The 23,293-nt window shown below is 36.3% G+C and overlaps 1 protein-coding gene across 2 annotated transcripts in view; it reads right to left on the bottom strand.

The window, feature by feature from the left end:
* Positions 1-23,293, bottom strand: part of LOC149534835 (Calmodulin-binding transcription activator protein with CG-1 and Ankyrin domain) — a 231,652-nt gene that overhangs the window by 157,653 nt on the left and 50,706 nt on the right. For both annotated transcript variants that reach the window (XM_089805658.1, XM_089805659.1), the window contains exons 4-5: positions 3,584-3,672; positions 2,529-2,574 (exon numbers count right to left, since the gene is read on the bottom strand). In XM_089805658.1, the coding sequence (XP_089661784.1) occupies positions 2,529-2,574; positions 3,584-3,672 (135 nt within the window). The remainder of the gene's footprint in view (positions 1-2,528; positions 2,575-3,583; positions 3,673-23,293) is intronic.

Raw genomic sequence — 23,293 nt, 5'->3', positions numbered from 1 at the left:
ATTCAATGTGTTCGGCATTCATAGCACCCGGTCCTTATAGGCAACGGCACCAAATGTTTACCGTACAAGGTAAACAGTTTATTAATGCATTCAGACAATAGGAAAGAACACGTAACACAGAAGTATTCCTTTTATTATTCGCATGTATGCAAAAGATACTACAATATTCGATATGATTGATTACAATGATGATCACAAAATCCATTCTAGATGGTGTACGTATACCTTTCGGAAGGGATGACTCAACTGTCACACACCTGTTCGGATACTATTCTACTCGCCAGCTACAATATTGATTTTACCGACAACAATTTCAGGTTGCGAAGGAGCGATAAGGAATAAGATGAAGACATTTCAGTTTGGCAAGGCCAAACAGTTAATGAGGAAAATGAGTTGCGAAGCCGCGAACAGAGGTAGTCAACAAGTCAACATAAAGATAGAAGCTGGACAAGGTGGCAAAATGCTTAAAGGTTATAGGGCCACATGGCCAGTTTGACAGTTGATTTTTGTTGAATGATGACACAACTGACTTGGCATGGTCGCAAACACGGAATCAAGCAGCTCTTTAATGGCAAACAGATCCTTGATCACTTGCAGCTACTATTTTGAGTGTTCTCCATGCCTGATGAGTGCAGATTTTCTCCACCACCGCCATGGTTATCCATCTACCAACCAAAGTGGTTGTGGTCATTGTTTCTGTCTCTTCAGGGCTCGATTTGCACACAAAGATCAGATTTTCAGCATGGAGACATGCATCTGATCAAATTTCTTTCTAATTCTCAATTATTGCTCTGCTTTGCAATCTCAACTCCACCTGGTTGGAGTTTGAACTCAATGTAATATCAAAGTTATGCCTGAACTCTATAAAAGGCACTTGTAAATATGTTTCAAGGGTTCTTCCCTGTTTTGTCATGTTTACTTGCAGTAGCCTTATGTTCTGCAACTGTATCCCTTGCTTTCCATTAATGAAATAGCTCTCTTCTTTACCACTTCTTGTCATTCATTATTTGTGCATGTATCTTGCCTTGTTCTGAATGTTTCTTTCTAATTTTTAAGGTTTGTATGTTGTGTTCAAACTGTTGATGATTGTTGTATTCTAAAGATGTTTTTCCGTTTAGCACTTGATCAGTTCTAAACGTGCATGTGGATTCTTTGAAAGTAGAATAGACTCAAGACTTGTGCATTTGGGTGTTTCATTAATGTGTTGTGCATCCCTGAGCAGAGTTGTAACCATTTCAATTAGGTGCATCACCCCCCTTTCCCTTTCAACAATTTACTTTCTTGCATCTTCTTCTCCATTTTCCTCTCAAGCAATAGTTAGGTGCATCTTGATTGTAAGGAAGCCGGCCTTCTCCGGAGACTCGATCTCACAGTTCAAGTCCCACAACTTGGAGATTGTTTCCATGTTACACGAGGTCGCTTAAGGGTCATACCTTAAGCAAGGGTACAGACTTTTGTGTCAACAACTACCACTTGGGGCCAAGAGGGTGAATGTCCACTTTTGGGCTTAGTGAGAAGATTGCTTCACGCCAATCCTATCATGCTCCAACATCTAAACTCTAACGTGATTGGACACTAAAAATGAATATGGATGTGATATGACCTATCTAATGGATTATGATTTTATATATATATATCCAACATTGTTCAATATGGTTGCAAGACTCGAATTAGGGTTCATCCTGCTAAAAGGCATTTTAATGGCAAAGCTATACCTCTATCTATCTTAGATTTCTTGTTTGAATGGAATTTATGATTTTAGGGCAATCCCAAATAGGAGACATTACACATGTTTTATGACTATTGACATTTCTTATTTGTTCAAGATCTTTTCCAAGAAAAAGGAATTTGAGTTTTCCATGTCACTCTACCTTGGTACATAATATGGCTCCTAAGCATACAAGTGACAAACAAACTTGTATTATCTATCCCTCTATTTTTCCTCAACCATTCACAACATAGTCCTAAGAACCTTCTGTCCTTTTCTTCATCTACCATTTGCATCTAAGTCATGAGATATTATATTCATTTAATTAAAAGGGTTAATGATTAAAACATAAAGACAAACCACCAAGAATGTGTTAGAAATCCAGTTGAAGAAAAAAGAGCACAAATCAGCAATGCACGGTAAAAATTAAGTCCATAAAAATATCTGAAGTGATTTGGATACGTGTAGAAAATTTGATTTTGTATTTTCCAAAACAAACGAGGCAAACTTTTTATGAAACAAAGGAGGAAAAAATCACAACAAAATATGTAACAACATCCTGTTTCAACGAGTAATTTGGCACTTCACATTTTTTTTATGAAGGAATTTCCCATTTCAATTAGAAAATAAAACAGAAAGGGTCAAAGGCACAAACTATTCTTAGACATTTACCCAAAAAATATAAAACTATCTATCAAAGCACTAATATTTTTCCATGCTACCATTTTTCACTCTTCAAACTATGACTTTAACTTTCCAACATTTTTAGAAAACAAAAACTTTCAAATTATGCACAGCTTCAAAGTTGAATGAAACATACCTCTGTAACTTCTCTGTAGTGAACAAGGACAATATTCTCATAAGCCCTGCAAGACAGCACGTGTATTAAACTATATTTCCACACTGTGTGAATTTAAGATGTCCGTAACATATTCTAAAGTGAGAACCAGACTGATACAAAAAACTATTACAACCCTTAGATAGATAGTTAGACAGTACATGAATGGACAGTAGCTTCTATGTGAAAGCATATTAGGCATAACTCCTTTCAAATAGTGAGCTAAACTAGTTAGTTATCATATCAAGGAATGATTGCAGGAAATTGTTCAATGAGAAATATGATGTTTATATGGCATAACCCAAGAAAAATAAAGTTATGGAAAAAGATGCTCATGGTATCAAATTGGTGAAGTACTGAAAAATTTCTTACCATCCAGCTTTGACAAAATGAGTTCAATGAATTATCAACATTGTGACTCAAGATAAAGAGAAAAATATTTTAAGCTGTCTCCAACCTACACCTAGCACAACACAACATTTCATATGAGCAACAATGACTGCTCTAAATTCCATAACATGCTTAAGTTATGATGGGCACTATAAACCAAGTCTTCAAGGTTTTCTTTGTAAACTTTTGAGGTCAGAAAAATGGAAGGTGGTGAAAGGCTTCCTTTTGCCAATCTGTCTGTAGCTGAAACCTTAAGAAGAATTTTGAAAAGTTCAGAAATCAACCCTGCTATCATGGATTTCACTATGACGAATAGTATCCATTATTATATATTAAATGAGTTAACTTGTATTTATTGTTTGCCTTAACCAAAACTAAATAGTTTTCATAAGAATCAATGCATAGGCCACTCTCATGCTTGCAAGAGTACCTAACATGCAATAAGTTTGATCATATCAATTTTGAAAGCAACTTCCTATGTGATAGACCACCTAATAAACCAATATGCAAGTTATAGAATATCACAGTTCCAAATGTCTCAAAAGGTGATTCCTTTAATCCTTAATAAATCCTTAACATTTCACTTTTTGAAACCCAAAAATGCTTAGATCTACCAGGTTTTATAAAATTAAGAAAATCAGTCTTACTCCTCAAGCATCCAGTAGCTTCGACGCTGAAAACTTGGATTATCTTCCCCATGGGCATAATAGCAGTGCAAAGCATCTGCATTACCTGCCTGCAAAGACGTTTTACCCAAATAAGACACTCATACTATGGAGATGATAACATGCTACATATTTATAATAGATGCACAGTGGGTATAATATAAGTAGAACCAGTCTGCTTTGAAGTCACAATATCTGACCAACCCCAAAAAACATGATAGCATGCATGTCATTTAATTTCATACAAAAGCATGTGACGCAGTTTAAACTTAAATTGTGAAGATTCACAAAACATCAGAGACAAAATGTGGTTATACAGTAAATGAAATACCATAAATAAAAAGGAGTCTGCTTTGAATTCACAATATCTTATCAATCTCAAAACACATAATACAATGCTTGTCTTTTAATTACATGCAAGAGCATGTTACCCAGTATAAACTCAACTCGCCAAACTGCTATAACAACACAACACAGACAAACCATGGTAATGCAGGAAATAGAAAAGCATTAGAAGAACTTTAATTCATAATGAAGAGCAATGTTTCATCAATGACGAAGCCATGAAAATTTTGGTTTTACTGATGCCTATCAAGTGATCTCCAGATTGAACATTGTGGATAAAGCTAAATTTTAATAAAGCAACAAAGGATAGATGATTTAGGCCAAGTTAGAGGACATAGTTTTTCAAGACCCTTAGCATAATCAAGACCCTTATCAACTGGTCTTCAACTTGCCAAGGTTGGAGCATTGTCAACAATGAAGACGACTCTGCAATCACTATAGAAACCATTAAGAAAGAAAACAGCTGAAATTCGTTGATGGTAAGAGTTATCAAGGATATATATTCTTTAATAAGCACCATGCTTAATCGAAGCCCATCGTATGCTGAGAGTGGGTAACAGCTCAGCAGGTCCTCTGGCTAACAACAGGATCAGATTATACAGGGGGAATGAAAAAAGTTTCATGTACCTAAAGATGAATCATATAAATAATTGATCATATATGTAGATTGTTTTTCCAATCAAAGCTTTCCACAAGTATCAAAAGGAACTACAATCTAGAATAGCAACTTATGTCCTGTACTATTGGCACAATGTTCTCAAAAAATTGTTGGCAATGATTAAGAAGTTGGTCTGTTAAATGAGAAACACGTGGCCAATAATATAATCCCATGATTGTCTAATTTAATATTTGAGAGCCTTATTCCTCAGCTCCTACTCTCCCCTTATGGGAGGTTGGCATATTAATGTGCTCTCATCGCCCTTTGGCATTGGAGGTATTTGCTTCATCTGGAGTGAGGTTTGCAGTTGAATAGATGCTGTTCTGATTTGTAACACCAGCTTACAGTTGTCATGTCCCTTGTGTTAAGTCTTCTTTTAGATACAATATTCAATAATAATAAAATATAATATATAATTTCATTGTAAAGTAAATATGAAGGTTATCTCACACAATCATATTTTCATAATAAGAAACACTGTTATTTCATGGGCAGCAGAGACCTTCGTGGGTACTGCCAAGAACTATCAAATTGAAGAAAACATGTAATACTTAGTCATCCTTCCAAATAACTTAATAAGCAGTGAAATATAATTTTATGACAATAATGAATTGAAAAGACTAAGCTATATCAGTTAAAATATATCGAGTATGAAAGAAAGCATTAACTACCCTTTTTAGCAGATCAACATAAGACAACCAGCAATCACTATATGAAGGTGACAAGACATATATGATTTCCTCAAGTTTGAACAACCATCATAGATGATTAAGGATGAATACGATAGTCGCCTTGATGAAATGATCAAACAAAGGAAGAATGAATAGTCAAAACAAAGGGTATTTTAGTGAGCAACTCTCAAAAGATGTTTATGGGGAAAATTCCTTCTCAGACGCCGTTACCATATATAACAAGACATATCATACTGAGACCAAAATAAAGGTAAAAAATAGACCATGAGGTAGTAATGGGATTCATTGTAATTTTTAGCATCATGACTAAGGGGCAAGCATCAATCAAATCTAAAGACCAGGGTTAATATTTACAACTAGGACTATGTACAATCAACAATCATCTCGACAATAAAACTTTGAAAACCAGTCAATCCTTTGGGATGTTTAGACAATGTTAACATGAAGATACACAATTATAGGTAAAGGATGCAATTGATAGGGAAACAACAACTTTAATAATCAATATTGATTTAAGGAAAGACACTGATAATCAAAAGTTCAAGTTTAATAGGAAGGTGACAGTTTGATTAATCATGAGAACTGATGACAAAAAGTATTTTGGTAGCAATTACATAGATTTAGCCTATAGTGTTGTGAGAAAGAATCAGTACTTAGTCATAGATTATTGGATGTGGTCCAAACAAATAACAAGAACTGATAACTGATAACAGATTAGCAATTACTTAGTCATGAGAACTGATAACAAGAAGTCTTTTGGTAGCAATTACATAGAGTTAGCCTATACTGTTGTGAGAAAGAATCAGTACTTAGTCACAGATTATCGGATGTGGTTCAAACAAATGCAAAAATCGGTAACCAAGGTATGCTCAACTATTGATCACAGCATCGATTAACGATGATATCTATCAACTTGCTGACATCCTTAATAAAAAGGGATGATGTTAACTAGTGTCAACGGTTATAATAGTCAAGACACCAATTATAAAATAAAGACAGCGATTAGTATTGAAGAGGTGTTTAGCGCGAAGAAAATCATATACTAATGAGACATCTTTTGACATCACAAATTCTCATCCCAAATGCAAGGTACATGAGAAAATTGAACATGGAATAATGGAGGGAGGAGAAGATAATGAGTACAAAAGAACACAATATGTAGAGTTGAACATATATAAGCCCAAATACAAGAAGTAGAAAGGAAGATTTTTATATAATATATCTAGCATTCTTCATTATTAATCTACATGGGTTTGCAATCAAATAAATTTAGAAGGGAAACCTCATGTATATGGGTTAATGATGAAACAAATATGAAGGGAAGAATATGATACATATGCTTAAGTTTAAAGGTATATACACACATAGCAACATAGGAGCTTACATGCATACATACATACATATATATACATATATATATATATATATATATATGTATATGTATGTATGTATGTATGTATGTATGTATGTATGTATGATAAAAAATTCCATTTATAAAAGATAATCAAAATACAAGATGTATGAGTAGATAAAAGATCCTAGAATCGCCACAATTTAGGTGATTATGGTGATTTGGTGATGCGAACAAGGATGGGCCATATTTCCTGACCCAGTGACTCACCTTGGATATCTTTTTTCAGAAATTGCCAATTTAGGCAATTTGGTCAAATATCACAAAAAATCACCAAAATCGGCCACAAAAATTGGCCGCACTACAGCATACTTAGACGACTTAAAAAATTAAAAAAGGACGTTTTTTTTAACATTTATTTTTTTTATAACCCTAGAAGGCCTTCTAATTATTTAGTATGAAAAGAAGAGAGGAGAAGTGAGAGCGAGGAAGAGAAAAGAGAAACCATAGATTTACAACCAGCAAGAAAGAAGATCATCAAGGAGATCACAAATCAATTTGGGGAGGCCATAAGTTTTCATTGGGAGCATTAAGGAGACAATAGCAACACTCAAACTCATTTGCAAGAGGTAAGTGTTAATTTTTTTTGTGTATGTTAATGTATTCTTCATTTTTTGTTAAACAATTTTAGTTTTAATTTGTAAATCTTGAATGTTTTTTATTAAACTACAAAGTGCAATATTGCAAACCCTACAATGTTTTTAGATGTTATTAGAACATATTTGCAAACATGTATTTACAATTTTCTTGAAAGAAATGTAAGGTTTGAAGTCTTTTTTTAACTAGTTTAAGTTTTCAATTGAATTTTCTTATCGCATCAGCCTTAACTTTCATTTTCCACAATGCCCAAAAAGGATAAAGCTTGAAAATATACCAAAGAATTTCTTGGAAGAACAAAACATCAAACAAAATGTATGTTTTATAAAGACATAAATCCTGGTGGCATCTACAGATTCAAATACCATATTGTTGGCATACCTGGACATGATGTTACCTTGTGCACTCAACAAACTATTAGGAAAAATGCTTTTGCTATACGGCAACTTGAAGAGTTAAGTGTTATTGGCTCCCATGCTCTTGCATTTGTATCCATAGGTTGTGTTGGAGAGGGTTCTTCTAGGCCTCACTTTCGTCCTAGTGTTAGTGCTAGTGCTAGTGCTAGTCATTTTGCTATTGAGACTAGCCCTATTACATTTGGACCTAGAGTGTGGAAGTCCAAATTGGATAGTTACTTTGTGTCGTGCACTACTCTTGGCACACAACCCTCACTTGAGAGCATGGGTTGGAAGGAGATTCATGATGCTACCAAATTTACCACATATTACTCAATCAACCATTCCTCCCCAAGGTTGGTTAAATTCCTTTATTCAAGAGATTGAATCCTCGGGAGAAGCCCGAGCAATAAAGGTTTAGTGGGTGGGAACGGATCCAACCTAACCTCGACCGAGAACTGGGATGAGAGGCGGGTGAGAACTATAATATATGGTGGGATATTGGGGTTGGGATGTAGGCGGAGAGCCACTATCGCCTATTATTGTGAGAACTATCTGGATTGGCCGAGCCTTGGAAGGAAGGGTCGGGCAATATTCCATTTTATTTATTTCTACTTGTGTAATCATAGATTCATATTACATAATGATTTGTCATCTAATAATAATCGATTTGTGATAGCTCTCTTTTTTGGCAAGGCATGATAGATGTCGTAATTGTTTGTGATCCAAGGTTTAAAGCCCCTACTGAGGTTGAGTTGAGTGACTACCTCTTAGATGAAATGGTAGAGGATTTGAAGCTTGAGCTAGAGGACTGTTGAAAGGTTGGACTCAAAAGGGTTGCACCATCATGACTGATGGTTGGATGGATAGGAGGAACATAACACTTCTTAACTTTCTTGTTTCCTGTGGATGCGATTGATCATTCTACTTTCCTATATGCATTGTGAATTGTGACTAAAAAAAATTAAATTTTGATTTGTTGATTGCTAATCTGTCGATGATCCATTATAATGAATTATTTTGCTTTATTTAAGTTTTGTAGGATCCACCAAGTTCTCAAATCTATCAATGTTTCCTCTCGTGTCAAAAACGCCATATACTTATGTGAGATTATAGAGGAAGTCATAGCAGAGGTAGGGGAAGAAAATGTGGTGCAAGTGGTGATGGATAATGCAGCAAGTTATGTTGCTCCAACTAAACTTTTAAGTTTTAACTTTTCGAGTTTTGAAAATAATTTTATTTCAACTTTCTAAGTTTCTTAACGTATGTAAATTTCTAATTAATTTAAAATTTTTGCAAGTAAACTTTTGATAGAGGCACCCCACAATATTTTGGTTTCCTTGTGCAGCACATTGCCTTGACCTCATGTTGGAGGACATTGGTAAGCTAGAATGGGTCAAATCATGCATAGAAAGGACCAAAGATATATGCAAGTTCATCTACAATCAAGCATTCATCTCAGCACAATGAGGAAACACACGAGGAAAAGGGAGTTAGCTCGTCCTGGCATCATGAGGTTTTCCTTGAATTTCATCACACTGTAGTCCTTGTTGACATCAAAGGAAGAATTGAGGTGCATGTTTGTTGAGGAGTGGACTTCCTCTTCCTATGCTATGACCACTGCAGGGATAGATGTGGCGAATTCCCTCTTTGATGAGGATGGTTTTTGGCTACCTACTAAAAAAATATTGAAGACAAATTTCTTCCAATTTAACATTTAGTATTTATTATTTAATTGTTTAATAATTTAGTTTTACTTTTAGTTTTATATTTAAGTTTTGACTCATGTTTTTAAAAAAAAATTAAATTATATGCAAGTCAGTGAGCCGCTCATATCTCTCATATGAACTGCTAATTGGGAGAAGCCCTCTATGAGCTACATAGATGAGGGCATCGATAGGGCCAAGGAGGCGATTAAATCCCAGTATGCAAGAGTGTAGGACAAGTATGCCCCATTTTGTGAGATCATTGATAGGAGATGGCAGAATCAGCACCACAGGCCCATCCATGCGGCAACTTATTACCTGAATCTAGCATTACATTTCTGTCCTAACTTCAAGGCGAATGAGGAGGTTCTAGCCGCCCTATATACAATGATGTAGAGGATGAGTGGTGATGGCAGTGCCTCAACTGCAACCATCGAGCTAGACAAATTCAACAATCAAGAAAGGCCGATTTTCTCTATTAGGGTAGTCATAAATGCTTAGACATCATTACAGCTAGGTAAGAATAATATATTCTTAAAGTTAATTGTTAAGTTTATGGCTTATAAGTTATGCATTTTAATTTTTGATTTTGTAATATAGCCTAAAAGTTGTACTTGTAAATGAGACTGATTGTTTTTCTTTTCCCTTATTTCAAATAGATGGTGGCAAATATTTGGGCCCTCATCCCCAAATCTTCAGAAAATTGCCATCCATATTTTACGTCAGCCAAGAAGCACTTCTAGATGCGAACGCAATTGGTCCATATTCGAGCATATCCACTTGAAGAGGCGAAATAGGTTGTCTGTATTGAGGTTGAATTATCTTGTCTTTGTTCATTACAACCTTCATCTTAGGACCAAACAGATCTTGGCCACTGACTCCTCTCCAATCATTCTAGAGGAGATTGATCCAAAGTCAAAGCGGCTCACTAAGGCTACCGATGCAGTCTTCACTGAGGCAAACCATGAGTGGGTTGGCTAGGCAGACACAGAGGTTGAGGCTTGGGCTCTGGCAAAGGAGGAGGCAAGAGCATGATCAAGCACTAGCAAACTCACACATGCATGCACAGACATAGGCCCTACTAATGTTGTTCATGAGTCCATCTCACATGTGAGGGCTATGGCTACTCGGTCCTCTAGGACCTACCTTAAATGCCTTTGTAGAAAGCGGATGAGATAGAGATTGAGGGTGAGGCTGTGGCTAAGCTTGAGGATGATGATGAGGATTGAGCTAGAGCTTGAGCCAATAGACTTATTTTTTCATTTATATACAAATAGACATACGTTTCATGGATCTTCATCCTACATACATTTATGATTTGATGTCATTGTTTTTATGGATCTTCATCTTACATACATTTATGATTTGACAACATTTATAATTCTATATATCTGTGTCATTGTGATCCTATGATTTCTATTTATTTCAGCTACAATTTACATTTTACGTACGTGATGGATTTATCATTTATGTCCCTTGTTTATGTATGTTAGCTTCTATTTGATGATGTTATAGTGTGTTTAAGTTATATTCAATAAAGGGTGCATGAAATAAGTTTTAAATCATTAAAATCTCTAATTTCAAGGGTTTTTCACTTTGCCAATTTGTGGCTGAGTCAAAGCCGATCCTCGAGACAAGTCGGCCTTGCCAATTCCAAGTTTTGGTTCTTTGGAAAAAACAAATGTATATATATATGTGAATAAACACATATATATACTACATATGTATATATATGAATAAACACACATATATATACTACTTAATGAAATCTATCTATTAAAGAATGCAATAAGGGGTTAGTTATGGCACTCAAAAGTTGTTTGAAATCTTCTAGTGTTGAGGTTAGGGTTTCACACCTTCATCGACTACCAAAATGAAGTTTTGTAGCTCTCCCAACCATCGTCAAAATGGTGAGCGTGAGTGAAACAAGGGTTGTGTAATAATGTGTCAAAGGATAACATGATCAATAACAATAGAAAAAATGACCATTTGAGGCACGCATATGAGTGCATGTTCAGACCATGTTGTGAAATCTTCAAAAGAGACTCCATTAGACTAGCAAAAGGAGGCTGCCAAGGTTGAAGATTGTTGGTTCACGGTAAGGAAGAAAAAAGACAAGATTTCAAACAAAGACTCTTTTGATATGGTCCTTTGATCCCATTCTAAAGGTGGAGCAATTTTGAATACATAATTTAATGTTTTTTGAGCTATTAGGTTTTCCTATCTTTGGAGATCTTCTAACAGGTCTTGTTGAGGGTGGCAGTACCCTTGGTCATTACCACTCCTAGTCCTGATGAACTTTTGCCTAGTTCTTCAAAAGAACAGAACAATTACAACCGACCCAAAAAAAAATGAATTATATCTATTAAGACAATTAGAATACTATATAAGATGTATGAGTATGGGTATGTGTGTGTGTATAGTCCCCAAACTCGGACTTGGCAAGGTCGACTTGACTTGTGACTCAGCTTTTACTTGGTAACAACTCGGCTAAGACTCGGTAAAATGAAAAAAAAACCCTTGAAATTTAGAAATTTTTAACGATTTTAAACTTGTTTCATGCACCCATTATTGAATAAAACTTAGACACTATAACATCATCAAATAGAAGCTAATTTGTCATCACATACATAAACAAGGAACATAAATGATAAATCCGTCATATACATATAATGTAAATTGTAGCTAAGTTTGTTAGCAATATGGAATTGAAACCAAAGGGATCTTGGATGAACTGAGTTAAAAACTTGAAAACTTTAAACAATCCATGTTCTAGATTCAACTTGACCTAAGAAAGCCAAGACAGTGTTGAAGACGTGTCGAATCTTAGAATTTGGTTCAATTTGGAATTTTTTGGAAAACCCCAAAATCTAGATTTTGCATCTTAAGTCTTATGAAGCTGAAACCTATCTCAAATATCCTGACAATAATTATTATACAAATACAACGTAAAGTATAAGAAAGGAAATAATGTAACTTAAATGTTATATTTGTATAAATCCTCTCGCCCCCTGAGCCAAGTGTTGAATTGCAGAGTAAACTTACAAGCATATGCTCAGACTCGACAAGTAGGTGAGTTATGTCAACATGTCAAGTTAGGTGAGTCATGCCCGAAAACTCGATGATCCAAATCAATGAATTGGCATAACTCGGTCGGGTTGACCCAGCCTGCCAATTCACCAAACTTCCTAACTTGCAGCAAGTTCGGGGCTTCAAATATATATATGAGAGATAATCAAGCATACTAATATAAGATCATTAATCAAATTGAATTGCTATATTTTTTATTCATTCATTATTTGAATAAAATTCTAGATTATACAAATTAGAAATGTGAATAGTTTATGTATATAAGGGTTGACTAACTTTTAAGACATTATCTTAATCACAAAAAAAAATAAATCTAATAAAAAAATCACCTTATCATAGTTGGAGGGAGAGCAAATAAAAGGGTATAAGGCTGATCTCTAAGTGAAGCCTGCAGGTACAAGTTTCCCTTTTGGACTTAGACTTATCGAGGTGAGGACCCTCCTACGATCTCCCTAACATTCCTTTGTGATTAGAAAAATACCTAAGAGGGAGGCATGCTTGGGGAAGGCAAGCACCTACTAAGCAAGACACCTTGAGGGAAGCTTTTTGTAATAACCCTGACTTGTTTTATCTCAAATTCTACTAAAGTTGTCTTAAAGATATTGGATAATGCATTGGTGGTAACTTGACAAACAGTTTGCAGGTATGTTAAAATATCCCAGTATGATAGTTTCTCCAAAATTTCTCACAAATAATTTTCAGAACATAACAGATAAATTTTGCAATATAACCCAGCAAAATAAGTTGAAAAAATGGACCAGTATGCTCAATAAAAGACTCAATTTTAACACTTCAGATTTGCTAGTGTAACATAAACCAGTAATACAATAACATGCATAGAGTCCAACCTTACAAACAGCAATAACAGTCAGATTGGAAACATATAAAAATAACCTGTAAACCCAGTGTGAACTCTGTCTTGAATCCACAGCAGTGATGAACCGGGGCTTTGTCCAATCCACTAGAGATGGCCTGAAGGTTTGAGTCCTCAGGTCTGAAATGGAACATGTAAACTCTCCAAATGTTTCTCCAAGAGAAACTAAAATTGTCTAAACAAACAATAATACAAGTCTCCTGAAATGAGCTACTCATCCTTCTTTTATGCTCAAAACAGTGACTCCTCAGATTCTTTCTCCTATCCTTTCGAATTTTTCTTTTTTGTCACCTTTAACTCACTTTATAATATTAATTTGACCCAATTTATAAATTTGCATTAAGCCCCCTTAGCCAAATTAATATTTTATGAATTGGGCTTCAGAATCTCTAATGTCCCAAAAAGCGGACATTACAATTGTTTATAGTTTTAGTTGTTTTGGCAATATTCCAATGTCTAGAAGTTTACAGCTGATATGTTTATTGCACCAGCAAAATAATGGAGAAATCAGTTATTCACAACAATTTCCATTAACCATCCATTGTTTATATTCATAGAACTCAAAGAAAGATCTAGAGGAAAGGCTATTAGTGAATTTTGAACTTTTGAGGGCCCAAAACACGTCTCTTCCAATTTAGAATGAACAACATGAATTCGATCTACATTATAAATCGCTTCAATGATGTACTTATGCTCAGGGAAAGTAATATATAACAACTGATAAACACTACCTCCCACGATGCTCAGTAGGAGATACTAGCGATAATTTGCATCTGGAATACTCCACTCCACTCCAACTGCCAACTCCAATCCACGTAGCAAAAATCATCCCAGGTTTTGACATCAAGCAGCACATATGAAGCAATCAATGTGCTATACAAGGAAGCTTATATAAACAACACAACTCTGTCATTGTTTGCAACTTTAAAAGACTTTAAATTTAATTATTTATTCCCTTCTGCATATTCAGCGATATTAATTGTTGCATTACTAGGTTAAAACTTTTGTGTCGGTTGTTAATATTGCTGCTAATGTGAATAGGGGACCGACAAATTAGAGGGATCGATTTCAAACAACAGAACTGTTGCCTTGTCTTTCATTCTATTGAGTGGATATTTTGCAACCGATAGTTTTAAGGATCAAATGTAAAATGGTCGTTTCATCCATAGTGTATGAGACACAACTTCTCCTACTTCTAAGGGAAGGCTCCCCTTCTTATTGCAATTGGAATCGACAAAACACTCAACTACTATTTACACTAAGCTAAATCAAGAAAAGACATTCAACCTGTTCTCTTGTTCCAAAATAAATGTTATCATTAAGGGACAATCTTTAAATAATGGTGTAATTCACTAACAAAGTATTTATTGGACCAAATAATTCTGATAAACAAAAGATTAGACATAAGAATAATCTTCAGCGTACCAGCATTTTATGAAGAATTTTGTTCGTGAAATCTTGTGAATTGTAACTGGTGCCAAAAAGTGCCCACCACATGCTAGACCAAGAAAAGACTCCAGTAATCTGACTTGAGCTTTATCAACACAATGCAAAAATGTACCATCAATGGACCATTTGTACTAAATGTTGTCCCAAAGAACAAAGTGTGCAGCTCTGAGCTTTAGACTTCTCTCCTTAAAAGTTGAATGCACTGTGACTGGACATTCACCTTACATTAAAAAGTAGGCAATGTCGGAATACCATTCATCAGTTGTATTGACGAACAAAACCTTAGGTACAACTTCAGGAACATTTTGTAGATCTGGATCATTTTCAGCAATTAGTTGACATAGGCCTTTACCATGAAGCAGCTTTGTAGGTCAAATCTTTATATCATACTCCTGGATTTTGGCAATCCAATTGCCCCGTTTTGTTCCAGACTCATTGATGCAGAGTAGGCAGTAAAAGAGCAATTCAGTACAATCCTCACAAATTACAGTTCCACAACAGCAACGGTTCTTCAACTTCCTGAAATTTTCAGGTCTTCACTTTGAACAACCTTTTCAAAATTCAACGTTCTCCTCTAAGAACATTAGCAAACAGTCTGCAACAAAGTTCAAACTCTCACCTTTCACATTATACCAGCACCTCCAAACCTGAGACTTGAAATTGCTGCTGCACTCTTTCAGTTTGAAAAGGGACTTGAGCCCAAATGGCCAGTTTGAACCAGGTCTCCCTAATAAACTTTTAAGAATGGGTCCCCAATTTCAAGTGATGATTTGAAGATGTCTAGTGACTCCACAGGGATTCACGCACCAGGATCCAGGCATTCATCTCACTCCTAGTGTTGGCTGCGCTGGTTTTTCCTCTTCTTGCAGGTTAAACACATGGAGATGTTTAACCTAGAACTCATTTGTAACAGAAATAAAACACTCTGCCTAGTCCGGAAGGTCTGTAATATTAGAGAGTGCTCTCCTAACTTGCATTCCCCTTAGGACCATTGGATGAAATGGGTCCCCAATTTCAAGTGATGATTTGAAGATGTCCAATGACTCCACAGGGATTCACGCACCAGGATCCAGGCATTCATCTCACTTCTAGTATTGGTTGCGCTGGTTTTTTCTCTTCTTGCAGGTTAAACACATGGAGATGTTTAACCTAGAACTCATTTGTAACAGAAATAAAACACTCTGCCTGGTCCTGAAGGTCTGTAATATTAGAGAGTGCTCTCCTAACTTGCATTCCCCTTAGGAGTTAGGGCCATTGGATTCCCATAGTTGAATAGCAAGTTAGAAGTCTATCTCTTTCAAACCTCTGAAATTTGGTTTCACAGACGAGTTAGTAATAAATCTGCTCTAACTTGAACAAATGGAGACCAAATCCATTCAAACCAATGCACTCAACTCTTAACAGATTTTAACAACTTGCCCAGTCACCTTTGCATCAACATCTGACCGTGCAGAACTGTACAGCATAAAAAAACACCGAAACTTCAGGGATTGTAGAACACAGAAAACACAAAAAAGTTCAGAATTCCACAATATTTCTTATTAAATTTGCAATTTCTTCACACATTCCCCATCTCTCTGACCATGAGATGTTCAAATAGCCTCATTCCAACGGTTAGAACTACTTTCAAATAGTTATTTCTGGTCTTTAACCGTTTTTTTCAATTTTCAATTTAACAAAATCCTATAGATCGTTGTTTCTACACAATTGAACCTCATAGTGCAATTAGTTCTCTAGGTTTATAGAACACCTTAGAGTTAATTGACCTTACAAATTGGTTCTTATTACTTTATATGATCCAAATGGATCCAAACACCTGTCCTACTTTTATCAACCATGTATTGGCCCAAGAGGGTGCCCTGCACCATACTCCCAGGGTCAATAAAACTCAAGCCTCTTGAGTTGGCAAGTCTGCAACTTTGAAACCCATCTTCTTCATCATAAGTTTGGTGTACTTCTCTTTAGGAAGCCGCTCCATTTAAGATGAACCATTACCATGTCTCCAATTTGGAACTGTAGATCTCTCTTTTTCTTGTCTGCTGCTTGCTTATACCTTTCAATGGTCTGTTCTAATCTGCTTCTCACATCTTGATGAATATTTCGCATGACTTCTGCAAAGTCCTTTGCTTGAGCACTTCTCCATTTCAATTCCTTTATATCCCTCAACTCCATAACACCCCTTGGGTGTGTCCATACACAATCTGAAAGGGACTATGACCAATGCTTCTATTCACCAAGTCATTGTATGCAAATTCTGCTTGGGAAAGCACAACGTCCCAAGTGGCTCCTTGGTCTCGAGTTAGACATCTTAATAGGTTTCCCAATGACCTATTAATGACTTCAGTCTGCCCATCTAACTACGGATGATAGGCTGATGTAAATGACATACTTGTGCCTAATGTTTTCCAAAGGGTTCTCCAAAAGTGCCCTATAAACTTAGGATCTCTGTCTGGTATTATTGACAAGGGTAGACCATGGAGCCTTACTATTTCCTTAAAGAAGATTCCTGCAATATATGAAGCATGATGGGTTGTTTTGCTAGGGAGAAAATGAGCAATCTTAGAGAATCTATGAACAACCACATAAATTTCCGTCATAGCCTAACTTTGTTCTTGGAAGTCCTAAAACAAAGTCCATGCTTACCAAATCCCATGGTTTGTTTGAAATTGACAGTGGGGTATACAAACCTGCATTGAAGCATTTTTGGCCAGTAGTAAAATCTCCTTACCAGTTTTAAAGTTTTGTCAAGCCCAAAATGGCCTGCTAATCCCACACAATGTTACTCCTTCACTATGTTTTCCCTCATTGATTCTTTAGGGATACAAAGTTGACTACCCTTGAAGAGTAATCCTTCCTGCAACACATAATCTGCAAACTCATTGTGATATCTGTCATTCATCTCCTTGCACACTTGGTACTCTTTGAAATATTCATCATTCTCATACATTTCCTTCATAGGATTGATTCCTATGCTTTCCAACCTCACCTCTTGAATCACCAAGTTCCTTCTACTATGGGCATCTACAACTCTGTTTGCTACACCCTTCTTATGCTTTATGGTGAAAGTGTATGCTTGGAGATACTCCATCCATTTCAGGTGCCGGTGGCTTAATTTGTCATTTCTATTCAAGAAACTTAATGCATGATTGTCAGTATAAACCACAAATTCCTTTGGTAACAAATAATGATGTCATTTCCTTAAGAACTGTACCATAGCATACACTTCTAGATCATATGTAGAATATTTTTGTTTTGTATCATTAAGCTTTTCACTGAGGAAGGCTACTGGTTTACCTTCTTGGCTGAGGACTCCACCGATTGCCCTGTTGCGAGCATCACATTCAATTGTAAGCACCTTACGAAAATCAGGTAAAACTAAAATTGGTTGTTCGGCAACTCTCTTTTTCAAATACTCAAAAGACTTATCTGCTTCACTAGGCCATGCAAATTTACATTTCCTACCCCCTTTTATTGTATCAATCATAGGAGCACAAACATTGCTAAAACCATTGATGAACTTTCTATAGAAGCTTACTAAACCATGAAATCCCTATACCTCACTTGCATTTCTTGGGGTTGGCCAGTTAAGAATTGCTTCTACCTTAGATGGATCCATCTTGAGATTGCCCTTGGAGATGAGAAACACATGAAATACTAACTCCTCCTGCAAGAAGACACACTTGTCCAAATTGATTCTCAATATTTTTTCATACAACTTTTTCAAAATTAATATTAGATGTTCATCTTTACTTTTCCTAAAAATGAAAATATCATCTAAGTACACAACTACAAAATGATTAATACAAGGTTTCAAAACTTCATTCATGAGTCTCATGAATGTGCTTGGGGCATTTGAAAGGCCAAATGTCATGAAAAACCACTCATAGAAGCCTTCATTAGTCTTGAATGTTGTTTTCCACTTGTCTCCTTCCCTAACCCTGATTTGATGATAGCCACTTTTCAAATCAATCTTGGAATAATACCTTGCCCCTCTTAAACAATCCATCAAAACCTCTATTCTAGGCATAGGGAATCTATACCTGATTGTTATTTTATTTATGGCTCTGGAATCCGTACATAGTCTCCATGTACCTTCCTTCTTGGGAGCCAATACTGCAGGGACAGCACAAGGGCTAATACTCTTCCTTATGAACCCTTCCTTCAACAGTTCTTACACTTGTCTTGCTAGTTCTTCATTCTGTTCTAGAGTCAACTTGTAGGCTGGCTTATTAGGTAGTGTAGAGCCAGGTATGAGGTCAATACAGTGACTCACATACCTGTATGGTGGAAATGTCTCTGTAGCACTATCTGCAATCACATCCTTGTATCTTTCCAACAGCTCTTGTACCTCCTTGGGTCCTACCTTCCTTTCTTGCACCCTGTCTTCTACCTTTTTCTTTTCTTCACCTCTTGGCTTCACCACAATTGCAAAACATGGAGTATCTTTCTCCTTGAGAGTTTTCATTAACTCCTTTTCTCCTGCCACCAAAATGTTGGTTACAAGGTGACTTTCCTTCCCATCATCTGGTAAAGGAGTCATAGTGTATTGTACACCATCCTTGGTCAACTTATAGACACTCTTCCTTCCATCATGTCTCGAATCAACATCATATTGGTAGGGTCTTCACAGCAGCAAGTGACAAGCATCGATCTCTGCAACATCACACAAAATCTTGTCTCTGTATTCACCTATCTGAAATTCTACCCATACTTGTCATTCACTAGGGTGTGTTGTTCTTTATTCAACCATGAAACATTATAAGGGTTCGAGTGGGGTATCCTTTTCAGTCCAAGTTTATCAACCATTTCAATTAATACAAGATTAGCCGTTGAACCAGAATCAACAATTACTTTACAAACCTTACCTTTTACCTTGCAAGTGGTCCTGAATAAATTTTCCCTCTGAGGTGGCTCCTTTGCAGCGGGTACCTTCAATAGGGTCCTATTGAACATCAAACACTCTCTTTGTTCTGGGTCAGCAGGTCTTGTAGGTGTACTAACACTTGGGTTTCATCTTCTTGTGTTTGGTGTACCCTCTTTTCTCCACCTTGGTTATTAAAACCTTGCTTCTCTAGACATTAGAGGATTGGTGACCTATTTGATTACAACTGAAGCATCTGCCAGTGAAAACTCCTGGGTTCCTACCACCAATTCATTCCCTACTATTTGATCTCCTGCCGCTATAGCTTGATTCTCCTTCATGACTTTCTTGGCTGTTACGCTCTCCTTGAAATCTGTTAGATGGTCCTCTTCCATTGAACCTTCCTCTTCCTCTGAAAGTTCCACCTCTTCCTCTGCCTTGTGGGTCATTTCTCCTCTTTAACCCGTCCTCAATCGTAAGTGCCATTTGAAAACATTTGTGCACTGTTTCTGCGTTAAACAAACTGAATTCATCTTGAATGGTGTATTTAAGTCCATTCAAATAACTTCCTAGTTTCTGCTTCTCATTTTCGATCACCTTGGCTCTTAGAGTGAGTTTGTGAAATTCTTCCATATATATACTTACATCTTGGTCTTTTTGCCTTAGGCTATGTAGTTTCTTATGCAACATGACCTCATAGTCTTCAGGGATGAATTGTTTCTTCACTTCCGCCTTCATCCTTTTCCAAGTAGTTATGGGATTCTTTTCCTCTTCTACTCTTTCATTCTGAAGAAAATTCCACCAAAGGCTGGGCCTTTCATCTTTGATTTGGCTATCCTCACCTTCTGATTTTCTAGTATATTATCACACTCAAAGTGATTTTCTAGTGCCTCTATCCAATCCATACAATCATCAGGATTCAATTTTTCACAAAACATAGGTAGTTCTGACTTACTATCCTTTCTTCCTAGCCTTTCAAAGCTTCAAAGATGGCTCTCTGATCTACAGGTAGTCCTTGTCTTTCCTGCCAGGGGTCTTCTTGTTCTTCATGCCCTTTCTCTTCTTCTTCTGAATCTTCTTGTCTTCCTTTGCCCATCTTACCTTTCAATTTGTTTAATTCTTTCTTCATGGCCTTATTCTCGGCCCTTATGGCTTCGCTTTCTGCCAACTGTTCCTTAACTAGCTTTGCTAGTTCCACATTAGTGATCCTTACAGAGATCTCCCTTTCTTCTTTTCCTCCTTCAGATATCTCGCCTTAATTGTCTTTCCCAACAGACTTTTGGTGGTTCTGATACCACTTGATGCAGAGTAGGCAGCAAAAGAGCAATTAAGTCCAATCCTCACAAATTACACTTCCACGGCAGCAACAGTTCTTCAACTTCCTGAAATATTCAGGTCTTCACTTTGAACAACCTTTTCAAAACTCAGTGTTCTCCTCTTAGACTAATAGCATACAGTCTGCAACAAAGTTCAAAGTCTCACCTTTCACATTACACCAGCACCTCCAAACCTGAGACTTGAAACTGCTCCTGCACTCTTTGAGTTTGAAAAGGGACTTGAGCCCAAATGGCAAGTTTGAACCAGGTCTCCCTAATAAACTTTTAAGAATGGGTCCCCAATTTCAAGTGATGATTTGAAGATGTCTAGTAACTCCACAGGCATTCACACACCAGGATCCAGGCGTTCATCTCACTCCTAGTGTTGGTTGTGCTGGTTTTTTCCTCTTCTTGCAGGTTAAACACATGGAGATGTTTAACCTAGAACTCATTTATAAGTTTGTAACAGAAATAAAACACTCTACCTGGTCCTGAAGGTCTGGAATATTAGAGAGTGCTCTCCTAACTTACATTCCCCTTAGGGCCATTGGATTCCGACGATGGAATAGCAAATTAGAAGTCTATCTCTTTCAAACCTTTGAAATTTGGTTTCACAGATGAGTCAGCAATAAATCTGCTCTAACTTGAACAAATGCAGACCAAATCCGTTCAAACCAATGCACTCTACTTTTAACAGATTTTAACAACTTGCCCAGTCACCTTTGCATCAACATCTGACCATGCAAAACTGTACAGCACAAAAAAAAACACCAAAATTTCAGGGACTGTACAACACAGAAAACACACAAAAATTTTGAATTCCAGGATATTTCTTATTAAATTTGCATTTTCTTCACACATTCCCCATCTCTCTGACCATGAGATGTTCAAATAGCCTCATTCCAACGGTTAGAACTACTTTCAACTCGTTATGTCTGTTCTTTAACCATTTTGTCAATTTTTAATCTAACAAAATCCTATAGATCGTTGTTTCTATGCAATTGAACCTCGTAGTGCAATTAGTTCTGTAGGCTTATATAACACCTTAGAGTTAATTGACCTTACAAATTGGTTCTTATTACATTGAATGATCCAAATGGATCCAAACACCTGTCCTACTTTCATCAACCATGTATTGGCCCAAGAGGGTGCCGTGCACCACTCATGCTGAGTCAAGATGGACTTGACAGTTGTATCTAGAACAAGAACAACAATATGTGAGTTTGAGATGTAAAATCAGAAATGTTTGATTGCCTTCACTATTGTGTAAGCATTCTTTTCTATGGGCGAATACTTTAGTTCATGTGACTTGAGCGGGCAACTTATCAATGGAATAGGAGATTCAATGCCTTTTGCATTCTTCTGCATAAGAATGGAAAACATGGTATGCTCAGAAACATAACTATACATGATAAAATCTTTCATGTGGTATGGGCAGACTAATATTGGCGCCTCTATTATTGCTTCCTTGAAGGCGACTTTCCCTTCAGCAGTACAACGAAATCTTGCTGCTCCCTTCATCATATATGAGTTATGACAAGTCTTCTCTGCAAAGTTTGGAACAAACCTTTGCAAGAAAATCACCTTTCCGAAGAAAGAATGAACAGCAGCCTTGCTGGTATGTAGTGAAAGACTTTGAATCAATTTGACCCATTCAGGATCAACCTCTATCCCTTCCTTAGACGCAATGTGTCCAAGAAGCTTGCCTTTGGTAACCCCAAAAATAGACTTCTGAGGATTGAGGGAAGTTTCCTGTTAGCGACACCTTTCTAACACCTGCTGCAAATGGTAAAAATGATCTTGTTGTTACTTTTAGAAAAAGGTGAGATCATCAAAATAAATTACACTGAATTCATCTCTGATGTCGTGAAACGCCAAGTCCATAGGTCATTGGAAAGAGGTGCCAATGTTTATCAACCCAAAGGGTATCCTATTATAAGAAAACATATCCAATGGAGTGTTAGTGTTAGTGTAGTTTCAGTTGGATAAAACTCACTAGAGACATATAAGGAGATACATATTTAATTAGATATATTACATATATATATCATATTATATATGTGATATTCATAAATAAACAAATATATCTATGCGTGTGTTAAATAACAAACTATTATATTAAATCCTAATGAACAGACATGTCTATCCATATTTCATCTAATATAAGAGAGATGGCTGCATTTGGAAAGTATATACCAAGAAGGAAATAAAATTACATTTGCAACAATCCAAGAAAATCAACATGTTACCAAAGGTAGGCTGCAGATGAACACAAATAGAAATATGATGCAACAATTT

This window comes from Cupressus sempervirens, chromosome 10 (genome assembly GCF_028749045.1).
Source record: "Cupressus sempervirens isolate cs-2001-9-10 chromosome 10, ASM2874904v1, whole genome shotgun sequence".
Taxonomy (NCBI): Eukaryota; Viridiplantae; Streptophyta; class Pinopsida; order Cupressales; family Cupressaceae; genus Cupressus; species Cupressus sempervirens.
This window is presented reverse-complemented; position numbering and strand designations above follow the sequence as displayed.